We start from the raw sequence: 21,782 nt of genomic DNA, 5'->3' as shown, positions 1-21,782 counted from the left end.
AGTTCTATGTAGGTAAAAATGAAGTTGTCTATGTACATCTAGGAGATGAAGGGTATATTCTACTTTATTCTCAGATTTTGGAAAGAAAACTGGAAGGTTAATGAATTGGTTGATGTTTAATTCAGAGGCCACTTTAGGTAGAAAAGAAGGATTAGTCTGCAGATTAACCCCATCCTTGAAAATCAGATATGGTGGTTCAAAAGAGAGTGTTTGAAGTTCTGAAACTCATCTAGCTAAAGTAATCACCACCAAAAAGACAGTTTTCTAAGATAAAAACCTAAGGTCTACTTTGGCTGAGGTTTCAAATGGAGAATGTACTAAAGATTGTAATATCAAAGTCAGATCATAGGGTGAAGTGGGATCTTGAACTGGAGTTCTAAGCAAAACTGTACCTCTTAGGAAGGCCTTGCACAGCTTAGCTGAATCTAAAGGAGATGCTTTTATCACCAATGTGATAGTTGGAGATGGCTGCTAATTGTACTTTAATAGTAGAGAAACGTGCCCTGGTATGGAAAATAGAGGCAAGGAAAATATGTAATATAATATAAAATATTTGGGAACTGAGCAGGAAAAGGATCTAAGTCTCTTTGATGTGTCCACAAAGAAAATCTTTTCCATTTACTTTTATAAATCTTTTTGAATGAAAGTTTGCGGGACGAAAAAAGAATCTGGCAGACTGGGGAGGAAAGCCTGGAATGTCTAGCCATCACTGGAATTGGAGAAACCATGCAGTCAACTTGAGGCATGCAATGTCCGGATGAATCATCCCTGATGGGTGTGATAGAAGATCTGGACTGGGGTCCAGTGTCCATGAAGGACATACCAGGTAAAACCATAGGAAGGGAAACCACATTTACTAAGGCCAGAAGGGGGGCAATGAGGATTACTTTGCTCTTCAACCAACTGGCTTTCTGAAGAAACATGGGTATTAGGGGTAGAGGAGAGTAAGTATAAAGGAGAACAGAGGGCCAAACATGGACTAGATCATCTCTCGGTGACTGTCCCTGAGGGGGGATTAGGGAAAAGAACCTGCTGCATTTGTTGTTGACGGGAGAAGTGAACAGATCACAACACAGTTGACCCCCATTGCCACTGACTGATTGAGAGACATCTCATGAGGAGTCAGGATGATCCTGCTGAGCTCGTCCACTAATTTGTTGGATTTCCCTGGTATATGCACTGTTACTAGAAAGTGGTTGGAGGAGATCGCCTCTTGATAAACTCTCATTGCTTCTCAGCATAGGTGGTAAGAGCTGATTCTCCCCTGCTTGTCGATGTACCAGACTACTGACATGCTGTCCATCTGAACAGCAATAGTCTCTAGTGAAAGAGAGCTCTGGAGAGCATGCAACATTAAAAGCACTGTTCCCATATTTGAAACATTTATATGCAATTTGGTTTCATCTTGGGTCCCCATGCCTTAAACTGTCCATCCCAAGTAAAGCCCCCCCAACTGGGAGGCATTCATGGTCAACGTAGCTTTCGGGGGGGGCAAAAGGGCATCCTTGATGAATCTCTTTGGAGTGTATCCACCACAGGAGAGATTTTCTGCAAACCTGAGACAATTTTATTGTGTGTTATAGAGATTCTCTATGAAAAGACCATTGCACTGCTAAAATCCATTGAAGAATTATTATATGAAGATGAGCAGTGAGAAGTAAAGTTACTGAAGCAGCCATTGACCCTAGGGCTTTGAGTATCATTTTCGCTGGGGGGTGACGGATGAGACAGAATTTGACTGATGTGCAATTTCAGAGTAAGAATTCTTATTTGAGGCAGAAAAATTAAGCACTTGACTGTGTCTAGAGGAGCCCCTATAAACTCCAAGGCTTGAACTGGTTGAGGTTGGGACTTTACCAGATTTACTGTAATTCCCACAGATTGAGCTAGAAGTAGAAGGTAATATCTGACCTGTTCCAAAAGATGCCTGGTTGGTGTGGTTAGCAGCCAGTCTTCTAAATATAGAAACACTCTCAATCTGCACAGTCTAAGGTGAGCTGCTACCACTGCCATGCATTTTGTGAACACCCTGGGGGCTGTGATGAGACCAAAGGGCAGGGCTTTGAGCTAATAATGACTGGCTCCCAGCCAGAAGCATAGATATCTTTGAGAGCATCTGTTCATTTTCACATGATAGTATGCATCCTAAAGATCTAGAGAGCACATTCAGTTGTCCTTCTGAAGAAGGGGCAGAATGGAATGAACAGTGACCATCTGGAACATGGAATTCTTCACAAACTGGTTCAAATAACTGAGATCCAAAATGGGTCTCAGGTCCCTGTTTTCTTTGGCACTAAAAAGAACCTTGAGTAAATTCTGGATTCTCTTTGTCTGGGAGGACCTCTTGCCTGACTCTTTTTTCCAACAGGTTTGGAATTTCTATAGCTGCTTCTTCCCATTGATTGGGTGGAACATCTGGTAGAATATTTTTCTTTTGTGGAGAAACTTGGGAAAAGGGAATGATGTATCCTCTGGATATAATCCTTTGGACCCCAGAGTCTTATGTGATGGCTGCCAAGGCTTTTGGATATAAGGATAAGAGCCTCCTGACTGCCTCCACAGAGGGACAGTCAGGTAACTTTTCAGGAGCACTGAAAAGGTCTGTCTAAGAAAGAATCCAGAGAACATTCATTCTGTGTATCCCCTCTGCCACAAAGGTAGCATCTCCCATTATAATTATTTTCTCCTCTACATCTGGGAGAAAAATCCCCAAGCGATTCCTGGCAAAGCCCTCCAGATTTTCTGAACCACACTTTCTTACCACCATGTTGATTCCTGGAAAATGTTCTTTACAGGGTAGAAAAATGGATTCCCACAGCAGAAAGGGTCTTTCCATTCCTCTCACTGTAGGAGAGCATCTCTTTAACTGTAGATCAAAAGAGGGAAGATCCATCAAAGAAAGCAATGATGAATGATGCCTTTATGGCCTCCGTGAAATCACAAAACTGCATCTAGGCATGTTTCTTAATGGCTATGCCTCAACTGGCAGCCCGTGAGGAACCTTCAGCTGCATGTGAGATTAACCTAATGGATGTGTTAATAATGGATTGCAGGGTAGCCAGCCATGAAGAAAAAGATTTCATCTCCTCTGTAGACATGGAACCTGGGGGAGAGTTAGAGAGTTCCTTGACTGAGTCCCTCTGCAACCTCATTAAATGTGCCAAATAATTCAGCAACCATAAAACAAAGGTCCCAGATGCATACGCTCACTTACCGAACCTATCTCATTCCCTAGACCCCCTGTTAGGAGGTGGACAGTGAAGCTCTATTCAGCCAACTCCTTTTTAGCAGCTGCTGCAATGGCCATGGCATCCACAGGAACAACCTTCATCCAATATAACCTGTCTAATAGGGCACTAAGGATCTTGTATGGGTGCTTAGGGGTTGGTTCTATGGAGTCCAGTTCCTTACATGCTCTACTGGAGAATAGATCTATCAGCTCATCTGCAGGAGGGGTAACTCAAGATGTAGATGGTCCAGACCCAAAGACTTCCAAGAATATTGATTCCTCCTAGAAAGGTGGCTGGAAAGACCAACCACCTTTTTGGCAAAGGATCTCTAAGTCTCCGAATGAGACATCCTCAGGTGGAGATCTAGTGGACCCATCACCTTCATCAAAATCAGTGTCTTCTGTGAGGGATTCCTGTGGGGAATCCAGGTGCCTCCTTCTGCACAATCTCTTTTGAGGGACCTCCTCAGTGGGGTGCTCTGGAGATGTGTCAGAAGAAATGGGAAGTTCCCTAGGGAAGCTACTTGGAAGCTCATCTGGGCTGGCTCTCTGAGGTGTAGGATGAAAGAATTCAGACACAAGATCCAAAGGAGGTTAGGGGCATGATTCCAAAGAAGGAAGAGTTGAAGTCCATCTTGATAAGGACAATACCCTCTCCACCACCTCAAAAGCCAAGGGCCCAGGAGACACCAACAGCAATCCTACCAGAGCTGAGACTCTTGGATAAGATGGGCCCAGCAGCCCCCAAACCCTCAGATCCAAAAGGGGAGTCAGAGCCAAGCTATTTAGTGCTGAAGCACCAAGAGAAAGCAATGGCTCCCAAAACTTAGGAGTTGAGGTCAACCCCTCGGATCCGATGCCAATGCTTCGGCGGTGAGAGCCATCATGCTCCAACAGGGTTGGAAATGATCAGGTCAAGGCAGTCGTTAGAGTCGAGTTTGCTAGGACCTTCAGATCTGATGGTTCAGCTCTCAGGGCCTTCAGATCTCAGGTCTCTAAAACCATGGGTCAGATCAGAGAAGGGGCATGTACAGGCTGGAAGGTAGATTTAAGGCTCACAGATAGAGTGAGAAAGGGAGACGGCAGAACCCCCATCAGGATTTGTGTTCTGATGAATTTCCTCATCATCGTATCCACCTCTGACTCAGAAAGACTCCGAGAGGACCTAATAGAAGAGGAAGTGGATGGTAGCCATGAAGACTTTTTTGGGTCTTTTGGAGGAATGGAGACCTCAAAGTAGGAGATACACATTCCATGGAAAATCTCAGAGAAGACAGCCAAAGAGACTTAGTACCTACAGGTATTGGATCCGAAGCTTTCAGATTCGAGGTCTTGCATACCTTCACAGGAGGTTGTGAGGAAGGTACTGACTGAGGCGACTTGGAAGGAGAGTATTTCCTATGCTCTTTAATCTCTTTAGATTTTTGACATGGGGTTTGAGTCCCTGATGAAGATGTACCAGTAGAAGGAGCCAAAGTTGGAAGAAGTCCATTGAGGATTAATTTATTCTTATAGTCACTTAAAGCCCTGACATTAAAGGCCACACAAGTAGAGGAGGAGGTGTCCAGATGTGCACACACTCCCTGTGGGCATCAGAGTCTGGGATCTTAAGCCCACAGGACATGCACTTTTTAAATCCAGTAGGATTATCAGCCATACTGGAAACAGAAAAAGGTAGAGATATCAACAGTCACAAATAAAATACAATAAAATAATTAAGAGAATACAGTTTTCTTTCTTTTTTTTTTAAGGAAGCGCTACCAAGTATGGTAGCTACAGAGTACCTCAAAAGAGGTAGAAAAGAAGGCAAAAGTCTGCCAACTATGGTAGTCAGAGTATACCTCAATACAGAAAAAAGAAGGATTAGAAAGTTTAAAATGTAACTTATGATAGAAAAAGGAATCAAAAAGGATGATAAAGGAGAAAGTACGAAGTATAAAAAACAAGGATAAAAGAATTCAAAGTTTTGAAACTAAACTCATGACACAATAATTCCCAAAGCTTGAGAAGTCACAATCCCGTCTGATCCTGAAGAGTGGCAAATGAGATCTGCAGTAATTCAGCGATCAGGGGCATTATGAGTAAGGGAGGAACTCAAGAGTCGGATCCTAGAATCTAAAGAAAGTTGCCAAGTCAGATCTGAGTGTCAAATCCAAACCCATTTGTTGAGTAACGAATGAAAATGACAACATCAGATGCATTTCTATGTAGAAGATTCATATATACACTATAAAGAGAAGTGAGTGGTTGTCACAGTTAAACACATCAGAGGTAATATAGCAACACTCAATATTACAAGTACGAGATGGTTAAGCTAACATCTTTAAGAATCATTGCAATTTTTTGAGTACAATAAAAAAAATAATAAATTTACATATATACAAGTGAGACATTAAAATCTACAAAATATCCCTTACCATCTTTCCATTCTCTAGTTGATGGGTTAATAATTCCAAAAAGTTCATCACAGGTCACAGCTTTTGGGTCAAGGTCAACAGCCACAGGTTTTCTTTTCATGTTGATATATGTTTTATTCAAAGACTTCATTACCTACAGAATTGTAGTACACATTATAGTAGAAAATCATGGACAAGTATGAAGTACAATAAAAACTTACTATAAAAGAGAAAAAGAAGTTATGTACCTACCATAACGTTCCATGTTAGTTGTTTTCTTCCCGCCTTCTTTCTTGCTGGTTGGGTTCGGAGCCGATCCTCGGCTCTGACTCGGCCATCTTCTAAAGCTCGAGAGCTGTTTACTGGCTCGAGGCCTCCCCATATCCCATGATGCCTGGCGCTAGATACCCAGATCTCATTTGGTAAGTCTAACTGCAGACATAAAAAGGAAGGAATCCTACCCTATAATGCATAAAACCCTACCATAGAGACTACTAAGCAGACAGGAATAGCCAGAGAAGACTCAGCCAGTGAAAAACCATAAGGAACTCTTCTCGGTCTACTAGGATAGGAGGATGGAGGGTGGGACGCAAGAAAGAAAGTGAAAAGAAGACAACTAACATGGAACGTTATGGTAGGTACATAACTTCTTTATGTTAAGTTGTCTATCTCGCCTTCATTCTTCCTGGTTGGGACAGCGTCCCTAGCACCTAAAATCCTGGGTGGCTCAGTAGAACAAACTCTTCAGAACAGTGGAACCAAAATCAGCTCTGCTCCTGGAAACCACTTCCAACTTATAATGCGAAATGAAAGTATGTGAGTTGGCCCACGTAGCCGCAGCGCAAATAGATTCCATTGGCAACCTAGCCTGAAAAGCCACAGAAGTGGCTAAAGCTCTGGTGGAGTGACCTTTTGGTTTAACCGGCAATTCTTTATTCCTCAGTTGATAGATAAATGTGATGATAGACGTCAACCACCTGGATAAGGTTTCTTTTGAAACTGGAAGACCTTGTTTACCCTCAGCATAGGAAAGGAAAAGCTGTTCGATTTTCTGATGTGCTTAGTCCTATGCAAATAAAAGCGTACTTGCCTGTGAACATCTAACTGATGCAATTTATATTATGCCCTGTTGGAGTGGTTGGGAAAAAACACAGGAAGGTCAATAGACTGATTCAAGTTATTCTCAGAAGAGACCTTAGGAAGGAAGGAAGGATTAGTCCTGAGAGCAACCCTGTCATTGTGGAACACTAGGTACGGAGGACGGATACAAAGGGCCTGAAGTTCCGAGACTCTTCTGGCTGAAGTAATTGCTACCAGAAAGAGGGTTTTCCAAGATAAAAACTTCAAAGAACAAGAAGCTGCAGGTTCAAAGGGGGGCAAAATTAGAGAAGCTAAAATCAAATTTAGATCCCACGAGGGTGGAGGATCTCTCACTGGGGGCCTGAGCAGAGTGGTCCCTTTGAGAAAGGCTTTACATAGCTTATGAGACATGACAGTACTCTCCGACAGGCCAATGTGAAAATTTGAAATTGCAGCGAACTGAACTCTAATTGTAGCGGAAGCAGACCCAGCATGAAAGAGTTCCGCAAGAAGCTCCAAAATGTGGTGTACAGGGGCTGAAAAGGGGTCTATACTCTTAGCCTCTTCCCAGGAGGAAAAATGTTTCCACTTACTAGCATAAGTTTTTCTAGTGGTAGACTTGTGCGATGATAAAATGATTTCGCGCACAGAGTGGGAGATATCAGGAAGCCTGGATAAAGTTGGAAATGGAGCAACCAAGCAGTGAGCTGGAGAGATTGCAGGGATTGGTGCGGCCCGCCCGATTGATGGATCAGCAGGTCTGGAACTGGGTCCAGAGTCCAAGGCTGCTCGAGAAGATGATGATGCATGAAACGGAACCATATTTGTCGAGGCCAGTAAGGAGCAATGAGGATCATTTTGCAGCCCAATATGGTAGCTTTCTGTATTAGCTTCGGGATTAGGGGAAATGGAGACAATGCATACAGAAGTCCTTGAGGCCAATCACGGACAAGAGCGTCTCTGGGGGGGATGTCTGGGAAGTGGAAGGAGAGAGAAGAAATTGCTGCACTTGCTGTTGAAGGGGGTGGCAAAAAGGTCGCAGCAAGGTTGGTCCCATTTGCAGAAGATTTGGTCCGCCACTACTTGATTCAGAGACCACTCGTGAGGCATGAGAATTGCTCTGCTTAGCCTGTCTGCTATGACGTTGGATCTCCCAGGGATGTGCATTGCGATCAGAAACCGTTGGGAAGAGATCGCCCACTGCCAGAGTCTGAGTGCTTCTCGACATAGAGGGTAGGATCTGGTTCCGCCCTACTTGTTGATGTACCACACTACTGACATATTGTCCGTTTGAATTGCAATGGTCCTGGTAGGAAGAGAGTCCTGAAGAGCTTGCAACGCTAAAAGCACGGCCCTCATCTCCAAGACATTTATGTGCAGATGGTACTCGTGAGGTTGCCAAGTGCCTTGGACTGTTCTGCCCTGATAATGCCCCCCCACCCGATCAGGGAGGCATCCGTGGTCACCGTAGCAACTGGAGGGGGGAGTGCAAATGGTCTGCCCTGGGGCACTGATGTGGAGACCATCCACCACGCAAGGTGCTTTTTGCATGTTTCTGTGATCATAATCATGCGAGACATAGGAAGCTGCCGGAAGGACCAATGGGTGAAAAGAAGCCACTGGAGAATCCTCATGTGAAAATGAGCTAGAGGAACGAGTATGATCGCTGCTGCCATGAGACCCAGAGTTTGGAGGACAAACCTGACTTGAATCCTCTTGCATCCTAATAAGACCTGCACATGTCGGCGAATGACTAGCACCCTGTCTGGTGAAAGGCTGGCTGACATGTCTTTTGTATTTAAATTTGCGCCTATAAAGGTGATAGACTGACAGGGCGACAATGCAGACTTTTCAAAATTTATTGTGATACCTAGTTTGGAGCAAGTCTCGATGGTGTAGTCTCTGGCTCGCAGAAGGTGATGCCTGGTGGTAGCAGTGAAAAGCCAGTCGTCTAGATATGGAAACACCTGGGATCCTTGCCGTCTCAGGTGAGCAGTAACTACTGCCATACATTTGTTGAACAACCTTGGGGCTGTGCTGAGACCAAAGGGCAGAGCTTTGAACTGATAATGGCTGGCTCCCAGACGGAAGCGAAGGAATCTTCTAGAGCGTCTGTCCAATTTGATGTGGTAGTACACATCCTGAAGATCTACAGAGCACATCCAGTTGTCCTGACCCAGAAAGGGTAAAATGGACTGTAGCGTGACCATCCGAAAGTTCGTTCTTTGTACAGACCAGTTCAGTCTGCTGAGATCCAGAATGGGTCTCCAGTCCCCTGTCTTTTTTGGTACCAAAAAGAACCTTGAGTAAATTCCGGATCCTTGCTGGTCTGCTGGGACTTGCTGGATGGCCCTATTTCTTAGCAGTTTTGAAACTTCGTGAACTGCTTGATCCCTTACATTGGGTGGAACATCTGGAAGGGACTTGTTTAACCATAAGGGGGTGAGAAAAAAGGGAATTCTGTAGCCTCCGGATATAACAGACTGTACCCATTTGTCTTGTGTTATGTCTAGCCAGGCTCTTCGGTACAGCGATAATCTTCCCCCGACTGCTTCCCGAGGTGGGCAGCCGGCGGGCAACCCTTCAGGAATGCTGGAAGGGCTTCTCAGTGAAGTATTCTCTGCTGCCCTGGTTTTGTGGACCCCCTCTGCCATGAGGGTGGCATCTGTTATTGTTCCCTCCTCTGCCCCTGGATGGGAACTCACCACGTGTGTCCAGCAAGGCTCCCTGGGATTTCCGGAACCACATCTTTCCACTCTTCTGACCCTTGGGATATGGTCTGGAAGGAGTGGAAAAACGGACTCCCATGGCAGAGAGAGTCTTGCCTTCCTGCTCACACCGGGTAAGGGTGTCCTTCACCTGTGATCCAAAAAGAGAGGAACCATCAAAGGGGGTGTTGGTGAAAGATGCTCTGAAAGGTTCCGCAAAGTTACATAACCGCATCCAAGTGTGCCTCCTTAGGGCAATGCCTGTGGCCCTACTTGCACCATCGGCTGCATAAAAAATGAGCCTCATGGAGGAGTTCACCACTGAATTAAGAGTCGCCAGCTGGGAGGCTGCCTTAGCCCAGGCCCCCTCAGCTGATGGATCTTGGAGGGTATCTCCAAGCTCTTTAAGGAGATCCCTTTGAAGATGGGTAAAGTGGCACAAATAATTCAGAGACCTCATGGAAAAGGTTGCTGAAGAGAACATCCACTTCCCATATCTGTCCATTGTCCTGGACTCCTTGTTAGGGGGATGGACAGATGAAGAAGTTTCAGCCAACTCCTTCTTTGTGGCTGCCGCTACCACCATGGCATCAACGGGGACACCTTTGGTCAAAAACTGCTTGTCCTGTGGTGCAGTAATGAATTTAGTGGGTCTTCTGGGGGTCGGTTCCACTGTGTTTGGAGCTGACCACGCCTTCCAAGCCACGACGGACATCAGTGGGTCGAAAGGCAGAGACACCCAGGAGGTGTAAGGTTGGGATCCAAATGCATCCAGGAATACAGACTCATCCTCGGAAGGGCTCAGGGTAGTCCAGTTCCCCCTCTGCCTAAGCATCTCAAGGATGTCTGAGAAGGAGACATCTTCAGAGGGGGATCTCGGGGACCCTTCCGAATCCTCTAAGTCGGTATCTGATGTGACAGACTCAGGGGAGTCAACATGCTTCCTCTTGCATTTCCTCTTACAAGGAGGCTCCTCTGAATGATCAGGGGAGGCCTCGGAAAAGGAAGATACACCTAAAGGGGTGCCCTGGAGCGTTGGTTCCCCATGCTTGGGGTCTGGAGGAGGGGCAGAGGCAGGTGCAGGCACCATAGGGGGAGGAGCCGAAGGGGATGATCGTGGGGCTGACTCAGGGGCCAGCACACTCCTCATGACCTCGAAGGCATCCCTGCTTGGATGCTGAGAAGGCTCCAGTCCCGAAGAGATCAGAATCCCTCTCCGCACTGAGGGGGATGGCTCCAAAGCCGATTTAGGAGCCAAGCTCACCTGCGCTGAAGCTCCGAGGGGGGGAACGGGGTCGGACAAGGGTCCGATGCCACTCGCCCCTTCGGAGCCGACGAGGGAGTCTCGCCGCCCAGATCCCTCCAAGGACGGAACCAAGGAAGTGATCGGAGCCGACGACGGAACTGAAGGAGAAAGTGTCGGTGCCGATGGTTCCATGACTCGAACCCCAACGAACTCCGGCTCCGAACTCAAGGGAGGTGTCGGAGGACGAATAACTGCAGACAAGGATGGAGCTGACCCCTGATGAGGGGGGCTGGACAACATTTTTGCTAGGGCTTGCGATTTCAATAGCCTGCTAACCACTCTCTCCAGATCATGATCATAAAGTCTTGATGACCGAGAAGAGTGTGAGGACAGATGACTACGCTCCAACTGGAGCAGAGGAGACCTCGGAGCCGAGCGTATCGACTCCAGGGAGGGAGACCTAGATCTCTTTCAACTCCCTGATGGCTCCGAAGTGTGTGTCGGAACCGACTGGGAGGCAGGTACATCGTTTCCGGCCAGAACCGAGGCAGAAGGAGTAGCTTCACCCAACGACGGCTCCAAACTGGGAGTCAAGGATTTGGGTGGCTTGGAGGACTTAGCCGGTGACTCCTCGGGCTTAAGTAAACCCTGTAGGATTAACTTATTCCTACGGTCCTGCAAGACTCTTGGGCTGAAAGCATGGAAAACCAAACAAGAGTCCTGCAGGTGCATAGCACCCAGACAGTAGACACAAGAAGTGTGACCATCTGTCAGGGACATCTTCTGACAGCATGAATCACACTTCTTGAATACAGACACTTTAGTATCCTTGGACATGGTAATAATGCACTCACACCAAGGTCAAACACGCACACACACACACAAGAAAAACAAGCTAGCAGTATAACTAATCTAACAATCTAAAGTATACAGCTAACACACTCAAAAAAACTACTCTAAAGGAGAGAACAAAACTCTTTTTTTTTTTTTTTTTTTTTTAACAGCCTAGGGGTATAGAACAACTAAGAAAATTATGCTATATAGGGTAAAATTTAGAAAATATAGAACAAATACAATAAAATATACGACCTGAGCCAGTAAGACAACCTCGCAGTCTGAAGCGGCAAACGAGATCTGGGTATCTAGCACCAGGCATCATGGGTTATGGGGAGGCCTCGAGCCAGTAAACAGCTCTCGAGCTTTAGAAGATGGCCGAGTCGGAGCAGAGGATCAGCTCCGAACCCAACCAGCAAGAATGAAGGCGAGATAGACAACTTAACATATAGAGGTTCTTGCAGAAGTTAGCACCTGTGCAACTGGCATTAGCTGGCTAATGACCCAAACACAAATATTTCATAATAGTGAGAATTTAGCATCTATTGAAAAGCATGGCAATATGGCATTATGATGTCAGGCTACGACAGAATGCCCTCAAGTCCCAGCAGTACTGTTAGCAGCGATATAACAACTTCTTACCAGAAAAGTGAGTATCGATACTTCAACAAAGTACAATTTCATTTTCACACAAAAAAATTAGTACTGAAACTCTCTGCTACACCTTTAAAGTATTTTACAAGGAGGAGCCTCTGCGGCTTTTCATCCACATAAATCGGAAGCTGTGCCTGCACACCTATCCTATTTACATATATTGATTCCAAGATCGCTGTACTTCAAGACAATGGAAATACTGTGAGATACTACAGTCTCAGAAATATATATATATATATATATATATATATATATATATATACATATATATATATATATATATATATATATACACACACACATATATATTCTTTCTACTCACACTTAATTTATTACTTTTCCAAGGACACTGGACTTCTAATAGGCACCCCAATGAGCTTCCTATCAGAAGTATGAGACCTGGATTGTGAGTTCCAACACTTCAAAACTTAAAATCATCTTAAAGTACAAATTTTGTAAAAAACTCTTCCATTACGGCAAGAAGTAGTAGTACAGCAGTGTAGCAAGAGTAAGAATGATAAAGTACCACTGCGTAAGTTGAACGTACCATAAGAGTGGATGTTCAAATGATCACTGCTGTGGTAGAAATAGCTATATGGAGGTTACATCCAACCAAGGATATAACAGCTGGCCATAGTCCAAAATTTCAAGGCACCTTCCATGCACACAAACTGACAAGCAGCTCGAGCTGAACTGACTAAAAGACAAGTCTGAGCACAAAAACCTACAGAGCTTTCCTGCTAATGGAGAGAGGGAGGCTGAGCCCTGAAAGGCAATGTTACAAACAATACAAAATAAATATTCTCACCCTGGTATGCAATCACTTCAAAACAAGGAGGGGGTGGAGAGAGGGAAGGAGCAGCTAATGCAGCAGTGATCATTTGAACATGTACTGTTATGATAAATTCAACTAACACAACTGTATTATGTTCATCATACTGATCACTGCTGCAGCAGCATTGGCTATATGGGTAAATTACCATAGCTAACTACATTTAGGTGGTAGAAAGTGAATAGTCCAGGAGACCCAGGAGAACTGTCCTAGCAAAGCTTGATCTGGACCTAGACAAGATCAAGTTTATAGTGCTTTGGAAAACACATATTTACAGAGGACCAAGTAGCAGCTTCTAGAATACTTCTAGAATTCAACTCTTTCCAAAAAGCCATACACAAAGCCAAGGCTCTGGTAGAATGGGCTTTGACCCTACCTGGAATAGTTTTGTAATGGTGAGTATAACAAAAGGTAATAGACAACCATTTAGAAATAGTCTGTTTTGACACAGGATGACCCTTCTTATTACCTTCACAAGAAATGAACAACTGATCCAAAGATTTGAAAGATTTATATTTGTAAAGATAGTATTTCAGTTGCCTGTGGACAACAAAGTTATGAAGTATCCTTTCTCCCTCACTTTTAGGTTCAGGAAAGAAAATAGGAAGAAGGATAGTTTGGCTTAAAGTAAACTCAGACATCACTTTAAGCATAAATGAAGGTATAGTTCTCAAGGAAACCCTGTGCCTATGAAAAATGAGATAGGGTTTACTCACCATAAGGAGTTTAAAATTCAGATACCCTTCTTGAAGAGGTCAGGCCAATGAGTAAAGATATTTTCCATGTTAATAAAATGATGTCAGCCAGATTAGCTGGTTCAAATAGAACAAGTGTTAGCTTTTCTAACACAAAATTAAGATTCCAAGAAGAGGCCTCCAGTTTTCTTGAAGGCCTCTTATACAAAAACCCTTTCAAGCACATTTTGATATGAGACTGTATTGAAAGAGGAGGATCTAAGGGCAGGTACACTGAAATGGCTGATACATTAATCCTGATAGAGGAATAAGAAAGGCCATAGGAGAAAGCAACTCACAAATATTGTAAAACCAGAGGACAACTAGCCCTGAATGGGTGCTGGTTATGTTGTTGGCACAAACTAGAAAACCTTTTCCATTTGGTAATGTATGATTTTATAGTAGCAGGCTTTCTTGTTTCCATTAGTACCTGCTGCATGTCCCCAGTAAACAGGTGCCTAAAAAGAATTAAGACCCTATCATCTAGATAGCCAATTGAAGATGATTGGTGTTGGGGTGTATCAAACACCCCTGTTCTTGTGTGAACAGAACAGTTCCGTGATAAATGCACCTGGCCATTTCCAAAAGAAGGGAGAACCATGATTGCCTTGGCCAGAAGGGAGTCACCACAATAATCTTGGAGGATTCCTTCTGAATCTTCAGGTGTACCCTGGATATTAGTGGAAAGGGTAGAAAAGGATATAGAAAAATGTTCCTATCCAAGGAAAACAAAAAACATTTCTTCCAGGCTTTCTTGCATAAAGTTCTGGAACAGAATCTTGCCAGATGACTGTTCAGAGAGGAGCAAAGAGATCTACTTAAGGAACTTCTCACAAATAGATCAAATCTTAGGAGACCCCTGATCTAGTTTCCCTTTGTAAGGATCTTTCCTGATCCTGCTCAGCTTGTCTGCCACACAGTTTTGCTCTATACAGTGAGATTGTGCTGTGAAGCTATATCCCAAGCTAACATGGCTAGTCTGCAAAGGGTTTACAACCTTGTTCACCCTTGCTTGTTGATGTACCAAATGGAAGAGGTCCTGGGGACAAAAGATAGTTCAGACAGTTGAGTGCCTTGATCAGGGCAAGCATCTCCTTCATATTTATGTGCTTCCATCTATCCTTGGTGTCCCAAATCCCCATGCACTTTTATCCTTCATAAAACTGCTCCCCAAGCAAAGCCAGAAGCATCTGTGGCGACTGACTTATTTGGAGCACAGAGGGAGAAAGGAAGGCCTGGATTTACAGGTATCTGTTATCTCCACCAAAAGTGTTCTCTTCTGACAAACCCCAGCACTGGGATTTAAAAAGATAAAGGGTGTTGATGCTGGGATCAAAGAGATTTCAGATACCAAAGTATCTTTCTTATGTTGACTCTTGCCAGGGGTATCAAGAGAATCATAGATGCCAAGAGAACCAAAATGCTGAGGTATTTCCTCACAGTGACCAAAGTCTGAGTGGAAAACATAGAAATCGATCTAAATAAAGATCTATTTTTTTTTCCTGTGGAAGAAAAGCTGTTTGAAACAAGGTGTTTAGTTGACATTCCTGGAACACAAACCTGTGTGAAGTAGTCAAGAAAGACCTTTGAATGTTCTCTTGGAATCCCAGCTTGTGTAAGAGATCTCTCACCCAAGACATAGAGAGATGCTTGACACTGAAAAAGACAGAAATGATAAGCAAGTCAACTAAATATGGAAAAAGAATGTAGACACCCTGTAGTCTGCAATGAGCTATAACTGGAGCTAGACACTTTGCGAAAACTCATGGTAGAGTGGATAGTCCAAAAGGTAAGGCAAAGAAATGATAATGTGATTCAGAGACACAAAACCTTAAGAAACATAAGTCTGAATGAATAGGGATGTGATAATACCCATTTTTAAGTCCAGGAAACATGAAAGAGAAAGGAGATAACAGATTCTGAAGTGACATTATTTTGAATTTAGGCACTATCATGAAACAGGTTTAGGAAAGAAAGATTCAGAACTGGTCTCCAAGCATTTTCTTCATTTTGCACTAGGAACTTCCTTGAATAAAAACCCTTTCCTACCTGAGAATGATGAACTGGTTCTATCACTCCTTAGGACAGCATCAGATGAAAAACAGGTTGAAAAAAAATAGACTGATCTGGACGATGAGGAATGATCTCCCCCCGGAAAGGAGGAATTTCCCCTTGCTGCCATCTGTAATCCTGTTGAATGATTTTCAGAATGCATTTGTCCGAAAAAAGAAGTTATGTCTTACCATAACGTGCCATCTGTGTTGTTGATCTTCACCAATCCTTGACAGTGGATTCAGTTCCGAACCTCGGAACCAAGACAGCCGTTTACTTCAGCTCGTGCTCTCCAAACTCTCGAGCCAGGCTCTACCCATAATGCTCCTCACAGAGATTACCTCAGATCAAGTTTGCCAAGGATTGGCAGTCAGACGTGAAAGTTCAAAAATTAGAAGTTATGTACTTACCATAACGTTCCATGTGAGGTGTTCATCTTGCCTTTGTTCTTACACACGGGTTCGGAGCCGATCCTCGGCTCTGAGTCGGCCGCATCGCAAAACTCTGCATCTTAGAGAAGCTCAAGACCAGACTATATCCCATAATCCTCCCTGCTATCCCTCAGATCTAGTTTGCAAGAAACCAGACCGCTAATAGTCAACTTGGTCTAAGACCTTCACATTCACACGGCTATCCAGGAACACCTTTTGACTATAATATCTAATGCCTTATGGGTGGTGAACTATATCCCACTGGGGACACAGAGCAATGAACCCAAGAAAAGGGAAAAATCTCGACCAGACTCTAATCTTACCCGTTCTTCCATAACGTGTGGGGAGGGAAAGGGAGGGAATGTAACAACAAAGGCGAGATGAACACCTCACATGGAACGTTATGTTAAGTACATAACTTCTAAATGTGAAAGTGTTCAATCTCACCGTTTGTTCTTACACACGGGTAGCATCCCTAGCTCCATCACCCTGGGTGACTCATGGAAGAACGTTCCTGAGCACAGTGGAACCAAAGGATGTCCTGTCCTTGGAAGCCCTGTCCACTTTATAATGAGTGATAAATGTATGAGGTTTAGCCCACATTGCTGCTCCACAAATCATGTCCAATGGTAAGCGAGCTGCATGAGCTAAGGAAGTGGAAACGGCCCTAGCAGAATGAGCCTTAGGCTTGAAAGGTAGTGGCTGATTCGAAATAGAATACACAAACCCTATACAATCGGAAAGCCATTTAGATAAGGTACATTTCGTGACTGCCATACCCTTTTTGTTGTCTGCAAACGAAATGAACAGCTGATCTGACTTTCTGTGATCTTTAGTCCTGTCCAAGTAAAATATCAGTTGCCTATGTACATCCAACTTGTGCAGCATATATTCCAATTTGTTTGAATGATTCTTGAAAAACGTGGGAGCTCTATGGATTGGTTGATATTTAGGACAGAACATAACTTGGGGAGGAATGACGGGTTTGTGCGCAAGGAAACTCTATCCAGGTGGAAGATCAAGTACGGTGACCTGACTGATAATGCTTGTAACTCTGAGACTCTTCGAGCTGAAGTGACAGCAACAAGAAATAGTGTCTTCCACGACAAGAACTTTAGGAGGCAGGATGAAGCTGGAAGGTGGTAACATCAGCTGCGACAACAACAAGTTCAAATTCCATGGGAAAAAGGGCTCCCGAATGGGTGGACGAAGGTGAAAAGTTCCCTTTATAAAAGCCTTGCAAAGCCTGTGAGACATAATAGAAGAGCCTCCTTCACCAATATGAAAGTTAGATATGGCCGCCAACTGTACTCTTAAAGTGGAAGTAGAAGCCCCTTCATGAAAGAGTATTGATAAGAATTCCAGAACTTTGTGAAGTGGAGCTACCAAGGGATCTATGTCTTGACCTGACGCCCAACATACAAAGCGTTTCCATTTGCTCCTGTAAAGCTTTCTGGTGGAGGTTTTATGAGAGGCAACCAGAATGTGCTGAACCGCAGGAGAGAGAAGGTCTGACCTGGCTAGACAGGGAAGCGGAACAGCCAAGCTGTCAGTTTGAGGGATTGAAGGGATGGGTGAGGAACTCCCGACAAATGAGTCAATAGATCCGGCACTGGGTCCAGAATCCAAGGTTCCTCCCTTTGATGGGCTCGAAGAAAGGGGAACCATATCTGCCGAGGCCAGAATGGCGCTATGAGGATTATCGTCCTTTCCAGGTTCCTGGCTTTCTGTAGAAATTTGGGAATCAACGGGGCAGGAGGGAATGCATACAGGAGACCCAGGGGCCAATCGTGCACGAGAGCGTCCCTGGGAACACCCCTGGAGGGGGTAGAAGGGCAAAGTAGCTTCTGCATTTGGCATTCAACGGGGATGCAAACAGATCACAGCAAGGCTGGCCCCATCTTCAGAAGATCCTTTCCGCCACTTGCGGTTTGGGGAACCACTTGTGAGGTAACAGGATGGCTCTGCTCAACCTGTCCGCAAGGATATTGGATGACCCCGGGATGTGCAGTGCCACTAGAAAGCGACCCGTGGACTCTGCCCATTGCCAAATTCTCATGGCCTCTCTGCATAATGGGTAAGACCTGGTTCCCCCTTGTTTGTTTATGTACCAGACCACAGATATGTTGTCTGTCTGAACTGCCACTGTTCCCAGAGGTAAGAGAGCTTGGAAGTGTTGCAATGCTAGGAACACCGCCCTCAACTCCAGAACATTGATGTGCAGGTTGTACTCCAGATTGGACCATTCCCCTTGGACCGTTCTTCCCTGAAACCCCCCCCCCCCACCCTATCAGAGAAGCGTCCGTGGTTATTGTGGCCGTCGGGTTGGGTAGGACAAACAGGCAACCCATTGTGAGATCCTGACTGTTCACCCACCATGAAATATCTCGTTTGCAAGAGTCTGTTATTAGTATCTCGTGCGATAAGGGTAGCTGCTGGAACGACCATTGTGCGAAAAGCAGCCATTGGAGGACCCTCATGTGCAATCTGCCCATGGGAACTGCAATCAGAGACGCTGTCATCAGTCCCAGAACCTTTAACACTAGCTTGGCTGGGGCTTTCCTGTTCTGAAGAAGAAGCAGAACCTGTTCTTTGAGGGCTGACGCTCTTAGTGGAGGAAGCTTTAACAGTGTTAACCTTGTATCTAGATCTGCCCCGATAAATGAGATATGCTGTGAGGGCGATAAGGCAGATTTTTCGAAATTGATTGAAATTCCTAAATGGGAACAAAGGTCGACTGTGTAGTCTCTGGCTTGTACAAGACGATGCTTGGTGGTGGCGGTGAGGAGCCAGTCGTCCAGATACGGAAACACTCGGAATCCTTGTCGTCTCAAGTGAGACGCCACTACTGCCATGTATTTGGTGAACACCCTGGGGGCTGAGGTGAGACCAAAGGGGAGAGCTCGAAACTGAAAATGATTGGCTCCCAGCCGGACGCGCAGGTAATCTCTGGACGGCCTGGCCATTTTGATGTGGTAGTATGCGTCCTTGAGATCTATCGAGCACATCAAATCGTCCTTCTGTAAGAAAGGAAGGATCGACTGAAGTGTGACCATCCGGAACTTTTCCTTCCTTACGAAGGTGTTGAGTTTGGTGAGATCCAAAATTGGTCTCCAGTCCCCTGTCTTTTTTGGAACTAAAAAGAACCTTGAGTAAGTTCCGGATCCTCTTTGGTCCGCCGGGACTGGCTGGATGACTCTTTTTTGAGCAGCTTTGAAATTTCTACAGCTGGTGGATCTCACAGATGGGGTGGCACATCTGGAAATCTCTTTTGTTGAGGTGGGGTGGACGTAAAGAGAATTTTGTATCCTCTGGTTGCTATGCTTTTTACCCAAGAATCCGAGGTAAGATTTAGCCAGGCCTGTGGGTATAAGCCAAGCGACCCCTGACTGCCTCCAGAGCAAGACAGTCGGGCCTCCACTCAGAAGTGCTGGAAGGGCTTCCCAGGGACGGTATCCCTGTCGTCCTGATTTTGTGGACCCCCTCTGCCACCAGGGCGGTGTCTTCCATTTCTTCCCCCTCCTCTGCCTCTGGAGGGGGCATCACCCTGTGTGGCTTGGAAAGACCCTGAATCTTACGGAATAAGAAGTTATGTACCTACCATAACGTTCCATGTTAGTTGTCTTCTCTCGCCTTCTTTCTTGCTTGATGGGTTCGGAGCCGATCCTCGGCTCCGACTTGGCACTTGCTAAGCTCGAGAGTCACTTTTACCAGCTCGAGGCAGCCCCATATCCCATGATGCAAGGCGGTAAGTACCCAGATCTCGTTTGATGACAAAGGGCAATAGCACCAAGCATAAATACTTCCCAAAGGAAGAAAGAAAGCCTACAGGATGAAAGAAGGACCAGTTCTGAATGGTCTTCAGCATAACAATCTCTTGTAGAAAGGTCTGTCCAGGCCTGGGGGAAGGAGGGAGGGTCGCAAGAAAGAAGGCGAGAGAAGACAACTAAAATGGAACGTTATGGTAGGTACATAACTTCTTAATATAAAAGTTGTCAATCTCGCCTTCATTCTTGCTTGATGGGACCGCGTCCCTAGCACCTCTATCCTGGGTGGCTCAACGGAACAGACTCTTGAGGACTGTAGAGCCAAAACTGGCTCTGTCCCTGGAGGCCAAGTCCAATTTGTAATGGGAAACAAAAGTATGAGGAGTGGCCCAAGTGGCTGCTGCACAAATAGTGTCTAAAGGAAGTCTAGCTTGAAAGGCTGTAGAAGTAGCTAAGCTCCTAGTTGAATGTGCTTTAGGTTTTGAGCACAGCTGTTTTCCCCTGAGCAGATAAATTTCAGAGATGACAGAAGAAAGCCATCTAGATAAAGTCACTTTAGAGACAGGAAGGCCTTTCCTGTTATCCGCATAGGAAACAAAGAGTTGATCGGATTTCCTAAATTGTTTAGTTCTGTCCAAATAATATCTGAGTTGGCGGTGGACATCAAGATAATGTAATTTTGTTCCGATCTGTTTGAATAGTTTGGAAAAATACAGGAGATCAATGGATTGATTCAAATTAGCCTTTGAGGCGACCTTAGGCAAAAAGGTCGGATTAGTTCTCAATGATACTCTGTCCTTGTGAAAGACCAAATAGGGGGGTCGAACCGAAAGAGCATGAAGTTCAGACACCCTCCTGGCCGATGTAATAGCTTCTAGGAATAATGTTTTCCAAGAAAGAAATTTTAGGGAGCAAGAAACAGCTGGCTCGAAGGTGGGAAGAATCAAGGATGTCAGCACTAAATTTAGATCCCATTGAGGAGGAGGATTCCTGATTGGAGGCTTTAGCAGGAAAATTCCTTTCAAGAAGGCTTTACAAAGCCTATGGGACATGATATTGTGATCTGCGATCCCGACATGAAAGTTCGAGATAGCAGCCAGTTGAACTCTAACTGTGGAAGAAGAGGAGCCTGCATGAAAAATCTCCGCTAAGAAGTCCAAAACTGCCTGAACTGGGGCAGTGAAGGGATCGATATTCTTGGCTTTAGCCCAATAAGAGAAACTTTTCCATTTGCTTGTATAAATCCTCCTGGTAGAGGATTTTAAAGAAGCTACTATGATGTCTCTAACAGGGTTAGAGATCAAAGGAAGCCTGGCTAAGGAAGGAAGTGGAGCAACCATGCTGAGAGGTTGAGAGAAGGGATAGACCGGTGCAGCTGACCGGACTGGTGAACCAGAAGATCTGGCACTGGGTCCAGATGCCATGGCTGCACCAAAAGGTGACGATGGAGGAACGGAAACCAAATTTGTCGAGGCCAATAAGGAGCAATGAGAATCATTTTGGCTCTCAAAACGGTAGCTTTCTGGATAACCTGAGGGATTAGAGGAAAAGGAGGAAAAGCATAAAGAAGTCCCTGGGGCCAATCCTGGGTCAGAGCGTCTCTGGGGGGATGGCCTGACAGAGGGAAGAGAGAGAAGAAGTCTGGCCATTTGCTGTTTTGGGGAGTAGCAAAAAGATCGCAACATGGGCAACCCCATTCCAGAAAAATCTCCTCCACTATAGATTGCTTGAGAGACCACTCGTGAGGCATGAGAATAGCTCTGCTCAATCTGTCCGCTAAAATGTTGGTTTTCCCAGGGATGTGCATTGCTACCAGAAA

The 21,782-nt window shown here is 45.0% G+C and overlaps 1 protein-coding gene across 1 annotated transcript in view; it reads right to left on the bottom strand.

Annotated features, from left to right (window-relative positions):
• Positions 1 to 21,782, bottom strand: part of LOC122800226 (dynein axonemal heavy chain 17-like) — a 17,083,451-nt gene that overhangs the window by 6,919,435 nt on the left and 10,142,234 nt on the right. The window contains exon 43 of the mRNA XM_044069720.1: positions 5,647 to 5,779. Coding sequence (XP_043925655.1) covers positions 5,647 to 5,779 — 133 coding nt within the window. The remainder of the gene's footprint in view (positions 1 to 5,646; positions 5,780 to 21,782) is intronic.

This window comes from Protopterus annectens, chromosome 4.part0 (genome assembly GCF_019279795.1).
Source record: "Protopterus annectens isolate FY-2018-M chromosome 4.part0, PAN1.0, whole genome shotgun sequence".
In the NCBI taxonomy this organism is placed as follows: domain Eukaryota; kingdom Metazoa; phylum Chordata; order Ceratodontiformes; family Protopteridae; genus Protopterus; species Protopterus annectens.
This window is presented reverse-complemented; position numbering and strand designations above follow the sequence as displayed.